This window comes from Camelus dromedarius, chromosome 26 (genome assembly GCF_036321535.1).
Source record: "Camelus dromedarius isolate mCamDro1 chromosome 26, mCamDro1.pat, whole genome shotgun sequence".
In the NCBI taxonomy this organism is placed as follows: Eukaryota; Metazoa; Chordata; class Mammalia; order Artiodactyla; family Camelidae; genus Camelus; species Camelus dromedarius.
Window position 1 is genome coordinate 10,265,614 of NC_087461.1, and position 12,134 is coordinate 10,277,747.

The following is a 12,134-nucleotide window of genomic DNA, read 5'->3' on the forward strand; positions in this document are numbered from 1 at the left end:
TTTAAAAAGAGGAAAGAGAAAAGAATTTCTCCAAAATAGATAACATTTATGTAGATTATCAGCATTACAATGGCCTATGAATCAAAACAATACGTAGGTCCAGTCACAGACAACCTTCGGGAAGGTAGACAGTAATATACTGTGGATACCAGGCCTTGTGTTTTCGCAGCACCCCAGTGATGTGAGCCCTGGAACGAAATCTAAACTGCAGGAGTCACACAGTCAGGCCGCCCTCCATCCCAGGCTGCAGCCAGGCCCCACCACAGAAGTAAGTCAGCAACAAAAGGAGGCATCTCAACGGGAGAAAGCCAAGATAAGAGCTCTGTTTGCTACTATGAATTACATGTTAATTGAATCAAATTCAGGATAAATTTTCTAGTCAGTGCTTTTGTTTCTACCCTTGTACAAGAGTTCAAGGTTGAAATATTTATTATTTAATCAAAGCCTTTTAATGGCATAAAAGCCTATAAAATGAACGCCTTTTAATTTTATGTTGCTCACATTCCTTTAGAGAATAAAGAATTCCCAAATTAGAAGACGATGTGGAAACAACCAATTTCTCAATAAAACTATTTATTTGTAAACATTTAAGTGGCAATTTCCTCATTTTTTTGGCTCCGCTGGAAGGGAAGAACATAACTAAGAACAGCCTTCCTAGTAATGCATTTTCAATCAGCTTTCTTTAGAATAAAATTTCAACAAAATTTAAATTTACCCCTCAGTTACTGAGGCAAATATTCTTAAGGTTAAAAATCAGGACTAACATTTATGATTGTAAAACTCAAAACCATGACACACAAACACTATGTTCAAAACACACAACCTGTTAATCTTGGGTTGAACACAACTCATTAAATATTCTAATCACACTGTTTCCAGAATTAAATTTTCACTGAAAGGCCTAATTTGGTGCAACACATTGACCAAAATATTTTAATTAAAAATATTCTGAGTTAGTCGCAGGCCTAATTACAGGAATAGAAATAGGGCCTATATTGTCAGGCAGGTCAGCAGAACTCAGTAGTAGGTTTTTCTCAAGTAAATTGACCGATCTAGGAATAATAGCGCAGCTGCTAAACTGCCAGTCTTGACATGTAAATCAATTTAAATGCAACAACTGCAGTAGCTACTTTGATAGTTATTAAATTGATACCTTGGAGATATGCTTAAAAAAATACAGCAGAGGATTTATTACAGGCAACTTCTTTTCTCAGTAAAAAAAAAAAAATATTGGTTATAAATTTAAGAAATACTTTATTAGAAAAGCTGACTTTCAGGATTAACTCAGATTATTAATAATAGTCAGAATAACCAATGCTCAAAGCAGAGGACATGAGTGGTACTAAACTCTTAAGGGCAAATTGTATAGTATGTAAGAAATCTGCAAATTAAAATATGGTTGTATAGTAGCTGGACCAAAGTTTGATGTTAAATTTTTTTTCAATATTTATATAGCAATTCTTGAACACTATTATCAAGCTATAATAACATGATTTCATCAAATCTATTATTCCTGTCCTCGAAAATTTATGTTTAACTTTATCTCTGTAAAAAGTGACTCATCTTAAATTATAAGTGGATTGGCAAAAAGGCTTCAGGTGGTATAATGGAAGATTACAACATTTGAATGAAGTCCAGTGAAGTCCTGAGTTTATTCTAAATCTACATTCTACTTCAGATTTGTTGAGGGCAAAAAGGGAGAATATAAAAATAAGTATTTTCAGCTAATCTCCCCCATGAAATAACTTCAAGTAAAAAGTGTGGCTAATTAAAGACCATCTAAGAAAGAAGCGACAATTCCCTAAGAGCATTACTAAGTGTTAAATTTGTTTTAGATCTGAAGTGTACTGGAAGAATACCCAGCTGAACTCATAGCTATGAATCTCATATCAAATAATTTTATCACCATCATTGTTGAAATGCTATGTATCTGTTAACAGCTACTATTTTCTACCCCACATATAAATTGTATTTAGTGCACAGCTAAATTCAAGACAGCAAAACCTCATGCACTGAACACATTAAACAAGACTAGATATTTGCTAAGCTGTCTGCCGCTCTGTAAACAACAGTCTCCGAGGATTAAGCTTAGAATCAATGCTCTATTGATTTTACTATCAATGAACATTATGGCGCACACGGCTAGCCATTTTAAGGGAAGATAGCTTCTATTATAGTTCACTTTTTAGAATATATGCTGTTAAAAGATAAATCACTGCTTTCCTGAAATACTGAAAAAAATAAAGATATTTCTTAAAATATACACAGAAACCATATTCATAAGTTATTTGAGAAAAAAATGTGTTGACAACACATAAAATTTAAGATAATCACTATGTTATGCTTTTTCTATATTTAACCCTTAACACTTAGAAGAATTAAGCCCATACAAACTACTCTCAACAGTCTGTTAAAACCAGATTAAGAATGTATACATGTATGAACATATTATAAGAAAACGCAAAAGTAAATTTCTACAATGAGAATATCACTAAGGTAAAAAATCGTATGGAACTATAAAGGCCTTATCCTAGAGATTAAAGTATTCTACACATTCTACATATGGTCTAATACATGTTTACTTCATTTGATTTTCTTAAAATGTACATGCTGAACATAATAATGGTTACATAATCATTAGTGAGTTCTATAATCTGTAATTCATCCAATATATTTAGCCAATAAATAAATCTAAAAATGTTTAAATTACAAGGAAAAATTCATGTAAGTTAAAAATATTAGCATGCTTTGCAATATAAAATAGTAGCTATGAAATTAATATAGAAAACATGTACATTATGAAAATGAATTTTGAAATAATTCTAGCATTTGCCTAAACTGTGAATCTCCCATTGTAAAAAGTTTGTTTTAGATTAAAGAATAATAACGTCTATTTAGATCACATTTTGAATCTTAGAGTAAAAACTGTACAAAGACCATAAACAGGAAACAAGTCTAAATTAATTGATCTTACTCCCCCTTATAAAACGTGTATATATATGCCAAAAATTGTGGTACACAGCACTTTATATATTGTATATAATAAGTGTCTTATAATATTGCCTAATTAGGGAAGGTACTAAGGTAGATTTCATATTCTCAGATTAATGTTTATTTTTATTCAAACACATTTGTAATCAAATTTACAATAAGGAGGTAGTGGATTTGTAAAATTTAGCAGATTAAGGCTGCAATAACTATACTTTTCATTGGATTTGTAAATAAAACATGACTTTACTTAGTAAACTAAAAAAACACTTTCAGCTTTTTACAAATATAGTACCATAAAACAGACAAAATTTTTTTTAAGTTGTGTAAGATTAGCAAAAGAATACTGGTTAAAATTGTATAACAGATTTTAAACAAAAGTAAATATCCTAAAATTACTTAAGCACAATCTAGTGTATGTTTGAAGTGATTAGTATCTACTCAGAACTTTATCCCATCTAATACTCAGGGCACTTGTATAGAAATTTATGTGGGAACACAGCTGAGCTGCTAGTTCCTAAAGTAAGCAAGTTACCGAAGGAGTTTAGAAAAGGCTTCTATGCTAGACTTCCTTACGCCAACCAGGAAAACTTATTTCATGCTATCATCTATGCCTTTGGGAGGCAAAAATGGCTTAAAAATTTATTCACAATTGCACTCCTAGGAATCTACCCCAGAGAAATAAAAAACATCTGTTCAGAGACTTTTATGTGAATATTCACAGCAGCATTGTTCATTATAGCCAAAAGGTGGAAACGACCTAAAGGTCTATCAGTTGGTGAATGGATAAACATCAGTGGTGTGTGGAATACTATTCAGCAGTTAAAAAAAGAATGAACTACTAGTATATGTTATCATATGCATGTACCTCAGAAACATTATGATAATAGAAGGAAGCCAGATGCAAAAGATTATATATATTAGATGATTTCATTAATATGAAATGTACAGAAAAGACACATTTATAGATACAGAAAGGAGATCAGTGATTGCCTAGGGGTGGGATCAGAGTGGGAAGTGCCTGCAAAACAGGCTTAAGGGAATGTTCTGAGGTGACAGAAATGTTCTAAAACTGGATTGTGGTGGTTTGTACAACTCTGTAAATTTACTAAAAATCATGAACTGTACACTTAAAACAGGTAACTTCTATGGTATGCAAACTATACCTAAATAAGTCTGCTTTAAAAAATAAAATTTTGCCTATTCCTTAAAAAAAAAAGTAAAAATATTACCCAGTTTATTTTATCAATTTTACTACTATTCCCTTTCTACCACAAAAAAATTTAATGCACCTGATTTCAGTGAAAATATAATTATTTGTAAATGAAATAAGCAGATAAACACGTCTATCACAATTTCCCAAAATGCAAATTCCTGGAAGGTTACACATTTAAAAGCATTTATTTAATGAATATTTATAATAAATAATTATGATACCAAAGAGCACTTTTTAATATCAGTGTAAGACAGTCTTCTTTCAGAAGATAAAACTGACTATGCTTTTTTTTTTTTTTTGTCCCTAAAGGAATTATAAACATTAGGTAATTGTCTGTAGAGGTGCATTTCTCCTGTATGTTTAAATACTTATAGGTCACCTGGCCTCAGGCACAAGCTTTAAGAGGAGTGATTCTCAGCTTGATTAGTTAAGACTTTTGCCTCAAGGAAAACCAGTTACCAAAGAGTTACTTGTGCCTCAAGGGGTATAAATACTCAACTGTCAGATCCATTTTTTTCTACTAACACTAAAACGCAAAGGGAACTAATCCTAAAAAGAAAATGTGAGATGAGTCTATGTTAATGAAGAAACAATTTATACAAGAGAAGTGATTTGTTCTGAAAAGATAGAAATAATTTCGGTAATTGAAAGAAATTGTTACAAAGTTTACTGACTTAAAGTAACAACAAACAAAAAGGCAAAATCTGATGCCAAAGATATAGGGAGACTAAATAAAGCTACACATTCTTGATGTGTGAAACAAAACTAGGGGCTCAGTGAGAGAAACCAACTAGAAAATATGCACAGAATGACCAACACTTCTTTCAACACACTTCTAGGACTCTTTCAACACTATGGATTATCTCAAACCAGAGGAATGTCTGCTATGGTATCTGGACCAATGCCAGCCCTTGTTATAAAGCAAAGAACACTTCAAGAGAATATCCTGAGTCCTTGCTTTGCAATCTGACAAACTGAGGTATTCAAGTTAAAGGGTTAAGATGAGAACCAAGAGTGGTTGCTAACATTTCAGCATATAGGAAAATTCCAGATCATACATTTGAAGAGATTCAGAGTGTCACGATGCATAATTTTGGGAGTTCTCTTTAAGATTTATTAGCCTCCATAGAGAGATACAGATATATAGGCTGGCTTTACCTTAAAATCTCAAATACTTCCTGTTTTCTTTAAAGGCACACTTTTACTGTAGAGCAGTATTTTCAAACTGCAGATTGTAGCCCACTAGTGTCTCATGAAATCAATTTAGTGGACCACAATCAGCACTGTTTTTAAAAAGGAAAAAGAGTAGTCTAGACTAGCCTGGAACAGAAAATGTCAGTCTGTTTCACACACGCTAAGAAGTGTTATGTAAAATTTTTGTTTCAGTTGTGTGTGTGTGTGTCCTCAACTATGATGCAAAATGTATTTTTAAGTATGGGTCTGACTTAAAAAACTCTGAAACCTGTCCCAGTCGTGTCCACATTCCACACATTCTGAAGAATAGAGGAAAGAGGTTTCTCCACAATGTCCCCTTAAGTCTCTAGCATATAAACCACCGTATAAACATGACTGCTCTTCTGAAAGGGGCCCAAAGAAATCACGAAGTGAGAGGTTTGCCTCCTCTCTGACGTTTAACCCTAAACGCCGACTCGCTGGAGCAGACTAAGGGGAGAGAGGCAAAAGAAATAGAAAAAAGCAAGTATTTTTCTTCTACTTGTGTTTTCTACAGACTTAACATAAGTCTGTTCTTTCACTCCCAGATTGGGTTTATTATTTTGAGAGTGAGGAAACACCAAGTGTGAATATTATTAACTGCCTAATTCTAAAACATTTAAGAAATAGAGGGGAGAAAAAAGACCCCCAAGCACAGATAGGAGCAATTACTGATATCTCAAAAATGAATAGGCATTTGTTTGAAGTCAAGTGGTATTTGTATTTCCCAAGGCATAGGTACTCATGTTAAAAATCTTATCTAATGAAGAGCCATGATCCTGAAGTCTAGAAGTACTGAATTAACCTAGAGATTACTGTCAACAGAAATTAACTCTGCCCTAAAGATACATTTTAAAAACAATGCATTTCTTGGAAGGAACGAAAATAAAATACTAACTTATAATAAATAAATGTTTAATGAGACAATCCTTTATAAACTGAGACATCAAAGTATAACATCTTAATTTAAAAGCAGGTGAACACTCACCTCTGCCTTCGTTCATCATCCTTTAAAACTTCATAAATGGCCACCAACTAAAACAGAAGCATTACTTTAAAATAAAAATACTCTCAACTATAAGAAATCACTTAGGAAGATAAACGCACTATAATGCACAAGCCAAAAAACCCTCTGTGCTCATATACACAATGAACAGATAAGGTCTTAATTATAAGTTAACGTTTTATGGTTTCGGTAGCAACTTAAGAGGTTAAAAAATGCTTGATACTAAAATAAATCTGTGTGAAAGATGCACAAAGTCATAATTATTATCTTAACATGTGCTTTTTAAAAACCAAAATTGTAATTTAGACCAGAAAATTATGACAATTATGACTCTCCAAGAATTTAGATTCTAATATAAAAAATGTTGGTAAAGACATATTTTGTAAAAAAAAATTGAATAAACATATATACATTGTATTTCTAAACTACAATCATACTTCAAATGAAAATATTCTACGTATAGGTTACTATTTCTACCATAAACATTTATTTATAAATTTATCACAAAATATATATAATAACAGCATATTTCACTTACTTGTCTAAACTGAGTTTCTGCATTTTCATCTTTATTCTTGTCTGGATGCAAAGTTAGTGAAAGCTTACGATACGCCTTTCTAATGTCTGCAGATGAAGCATCCTGGAGGTGGGGGGGGAGGGGAAAGACACAAAGCAAACTTTGTCAGAAAAAGAAATTCCCAGAACCTTGTTAAGATCTGAGAAGACAGCCAACCAAGTGCAGGACCCCAGGCAATGTAATTTGAGCAATCAGTCTAACAACCAGGCTATGCAACTAGCTTGACCCACATGACTGAACAATTATTCAATCTAATTTGGCTCTCCTCTTAACTTTTCATTACCATACATTCATTTAAAGAAGACAGTATTTGGCAAAACTTTCCAAACACTTGCCTTCCTAAAATTAACCAATAAATCTTTTTCAGTAATTAGGAGATCAAAAAGAAACAAATTAAAAATTAATACATCCGTGCTCCTTCAAAGAAGGTCTTTATTTATTTGAGAATCTTAAAGCCAATTTCTGAATCCCAGGCTTACCATATGTGGTTTCTTCATTGTTATTTATATTGAATTTACCATGGAGAAACAACCTATGGAATCTCAGTTTCACATGTCAAAAAGTATGCCTATTTGTTGGCAGTTAAATTTGTGTTTATCAAAAATAATTATTTTTAGAAATAAGTATATTGTCCTTTTTAAAAAAAAGTACTTTAAAGAGTATTTTCAATGGTGTCCAGTTTCCACAGTCTGGTTTGCAGAAATAAATCTGCCCCCCATTTATGCATTACTAACATAGTTTAAATACATTTAAAAGGTCATGGTAGTTTTTTAAGAGTACTTCAGATTAGGTAGATGTTAAAATTGCATTTTAGGTAATCCTGTGCATACAGGTAAACTCTGAGAACATCATTTTACATGGCCAGTATAAAATACATGACAATAACAAAGAACACACACTGTTAAGTTAGGTATAAAACTTGATTCCACAAAGTTTAAAATTTAATCCAATAACTGACATATTTAAGTGGGGCACAATGATAATAAAGTTGCTTATTAAATTTTATCTTGTTCTAATAGCTGAATATTTATCCAATTAATTCTTTAAACTACTTTAAACTAAAAATTTCAAATGACTAAAAAAAACAAACAAAAGTCTGTACCTGGGACTAAATAGCTGTTAAAGAAATACAGCTGGAGAGACAAAGTGATCTATAATTAGTCTGTCAAGCTTTCTTTTATAAACCATTACTTTCATTACCAATTTTCTGGGGCTTGTTGCTCCAGGCTACCACTCTACTTTAAAGTTTCAACTTAGGTGTGAATATTTTTCTGACTTGTGGAGGGCTGAGGAGCTATAAAATTAGCAGAGTAAGTTTTGCAAGTAATATGGTTATAATTTTCATTCTAATTTGCTAAATGGAGTTGATATGTTCCTTAAATGACAGGTAACATGTAGAAAAGGATGATTATTTACTGAAACTCTCTGATGGAGATTTTGTTGAGCAAAGAGGTTAAGTGTCAAATGAATATTCATTCTCTAATTGGGACTTGAATTTTAGATTTTATTAAATAGGGACTATATCATAGAGAAATTCCAGAAGCAGGTTTCTTACAAAATAAGAGCTTTATGTATTTGCTTATATAACAAAATTAATACATGCTCATTATGGAACATCTATGACTTACTTAAAAATGACTAACGGTCACCTAAGACATTTCCCTTCTTCCAGTGTTTCCAAGCTGACCCCAATCCTCCATTTTTTTCTGCCACAGTGTAGACTCTAAATGTAAATGTGGCCAGATGGCTCTCCTATTTCAAACCCTCAGTAACTCCCAAATACCTTCAACATCTATCTTTTCCAATCTTTTAGCTTCAAAGCCCACTATTTTGGCCCATCCTCCTGGTCCCCCAAATCATCACACAATAGGATGCTGTTCCCCAACCTCATGTTTTCACTTTGCATCCAGCTGTAGGTACAGCTCTCTCCTGACTTAGGAATGGGTCTCTCAGGCTACATACAAATATTACCTATCTTCCTCTTGAGAATCTGCCCAGTAGGTTTATTTCACCAATAAGCATCTCCTAAGTGGACAGAACTGAAAAACTCAGAGATTTCTAGTGGTAGAGCACATGCTTAGCATGCAGAGGGTCCTGGGTTCAATCCCCAGTAACTCCTCTAAAAATAAATAAATAAATAAATAAACAAACAAACAAACATAACTACCTGCCTCCCCCAAAACCTAAAAAACAAAACACAAACCTACACATTCTAGACAAGATGCACCTCAAATTTGTGTTATGTATTAAATTCAGTTAATTACTTAATGAACCTTACTTATTTTATACTCATAACAAAGCTATGGGATAAGTTTGGCAAGCCCATTTTACTGATGTGTTAAGTGAGGCAGAGAGGTTAAGTAATTTGCTCAAATTCATACTGTTGGAAAATATATGAAAACAGAATTCAAACCCAGAAAGTGTTGCATCAGAATTAAGGTGGTTCTTTACATTTAGTTAGTAGATTTGGGCTGAATCACTTCACAGGGGCTACAGCTTTGGGGAAGGCAGTGGGAACAACTGCTACAATCTTACTGATCTGATAAACTATAAGGAAAACATCCACATAACTACAAAATAAATATGATCAATTGTGGTTTTAAAGGTAAAGACTCTGAAATATGTTGGCTTTTTTTTTTTTAAAGCACATTTAACATCATATTTCCACTAGACACCTGAATGCTAGAACATTAATCTCCCATACTCAGTTAATGACCTTTTATCTCTCTGGCTTGCAGAGAAAAATAATTTTTTTACAGGACTGTGGGTGAATTGGTGAATCTTTAACACGGTTGACATCAGATCTACAGGGTTCAATTGCCAGAATTCTTTTCCTCCTAAATGTGATATGGTTCTGTGGCAAACCGGACACAAATTATCTTAATACGTGAATGACTTCTGTAAATAAGAGGTATATGGTCATTCTTAAAAAATATGAAAGTAATATGTTTGTCAAAATTAAACAATGTGTTGAAACATCAATGAAAATGGCAGAATGGTCCAATGGTCAACAAATAACCTGGCAAAAATTGTCAGAATCAACCTTATCTGAACTCTGCAAACTAGTCAAAAGATTCCAGCAATCACTCAGGCACTTAGTCAAGAAAAAGGTTGCTAATTTTCAGTTAAGGGTCTTGAAGATGCCAATGTAAGTTACTGGTTTGGGTTCCTAGTGCTAGAGTGGGCAAAGTGGACTTTGCTCTCAAACAACTGTGGTTGCTTGTTTTGGCCTGTCTTTTGGTTCCCTGACAGACTGTGTAAAGAGATTACCTTTATTTTACCAAACTCAGATCTCTCCCAGGGCAGAGAAGCAACTATTCAGGACATTTGTCAAAGACATTTAAAGTCAAATTTATTAGCTGGTGCCAGATGAGGCAAGGGATGGCAGCTGGGGCATACAATAGACACATCAGAAAGCTGCGGAGGACAGACCTGGAAGTGAGCTGCTTTGGGGAATGTTGGATCTGAAAAGCTCCCACATATTCCTTGGAAACCAGAAGACCAACGTGTACATCCCCAAGGTGGAATACATACTCAAAAAGACCTGAGAAAGGCCTATGTTCTCACTTCTGGCTGAGCTTTAGGCTGTAAATAAGCAGAAAGTAAACTCGAAGGGAGAGTTGTAAACTGCCTAGCTGAGTGCTGAAGGCATGCTTCAACATACACTGAACTCACTGCCAAAGATTTTAAGGTTTTTTTTTCCCCTTGTTCTAAACCTTTAAGGAAATCTCTTCTGAATCATTAGCTGACCCCTAAGGTAATCAAGAAATGTCAGTGGCCACACATGGCAAAAGTTAGTTCAGAAAAAGCACTAGACAAACACCTACCACAAGCAGCAAAACAAACAAACAACCTTGGTAAGGTGAAATAATCTAATTACCACATTGTATATGCAAAACACCTAGTATTCATTAAAAATTATGAAGGATGCAAAGAAGGAAGTATGGCCTACGAACACAGAAAAGAAGAACAGAAATTGTCCCTGAGGAAGACCAGACACTGGACATACTAGAGAAAGAATAACTCTTTCAGATAAGCTCAAGACCATGTACTAAAGCTAAAGGAAAGAGCAAGAATGATGTCTCGCCAAACTGAGGATATCAACAGAGTCAGAAAATTTTAAAAAGAACCAAAGCATAATTCTGGACTTGAAAAATGAAGTAACTGAAACAAAAAATTCACTAGAGGGGCTCAAAAACAGATTTGAGCAGGCAGAAGAAAGACTCTTGAAGACAGGTCAACTGAGATGACTCAATACAAGGAGCAGAAAGAAGAAGGAAGAAAAATAAACAGAACCTAAGAGACCTGCAGGACACTATCAAGTGTACCAACATACACATAGTAAGAGTCCAAGAGGGAGAAGAGAGAAAAGGGCAAAGGAAAAAAAAAAAGGAAAAAAAGGCTGAAAACTTCCAAAATTTGATTAAAAAAACCATGAATATATATAAAAGAATCTCAACAAATTGTAAGTAGGATTAATGCAAAGAAATCCACACATAGAAACATTATAATCAAATTGTTCAAAGACAAAGAGAATTCTGAAAATAGCAGATAGAAGTGAGTCATTATGTACAAGGAATTCTCAGTAACATTAACTGCTAGTTTCTCATCAGAAACCATGGAGGCCAGAAGTTAATGTAATGACATATTCAAAGTTACATGATTGAAAAGATAACTACTAAAACAATAATTATAAATTTACATCTTAAATTTATGGTTACCAAAGGGGAAAGGGTGGGGGAGGGATAAGTTAGGAGCTTGTGATTTGCTGATACTAACTACTATATATAAAATAGATAAACAACAAGGACCCACTATATAGCACAGAGAAATATATTCAATAGCTTGTAATAAACCATAATGGAAAAGAATATGAAATTGTATATACGTATAAGTGAATGATTATGCTGTATACCAGAAACTAGCACAATATTGTAAATCAAATATATGTCAATTAAAACAGGAAATAAATTTATGCCTTAAAACAATAATATAGATGTACGTCTATGCACATACATGTATAAAGATGTAATATGTGACAATGACTATGGCTTTGTTTCCCTTCCTTATATAAAGGGGCCAAATTTTTTATATGATCAAAACTAAATTGGTAGTAATTCAAATTAGACTGCTAT

The 12,134-nt window shown here is 33.2% G+C and overlaps 1 protein-coding gene across 1 annotated transcript in view; it reads right to left on the reverse strand.

Moving 5' to 3' along the window:
• The window catches only part of DNAJC1 (DnaJ heat shock protein family (Hsp40) member C1), a 149,484-nt gene that overhangs the window by 83,677 nt on the left and 53,673 nt on the right, over positions 1-12,134 (reverse strand). The window contains exons 2-3 of the mRNA XM_031444710.1: positions 6,961-7,062; positions 6,405-6,451 (exon numbers count right to left, since the gene is read on the reverse strand). Coding sequence (XP_031300570.1) covers positions 6,405-6,451; positions 6,961-7,062 — 149 coding nt within the window. The remainder of the gene's footprint in view (positions 1-6,404; positions 6,452-6,960; positions 7,063-12,134) is intronic.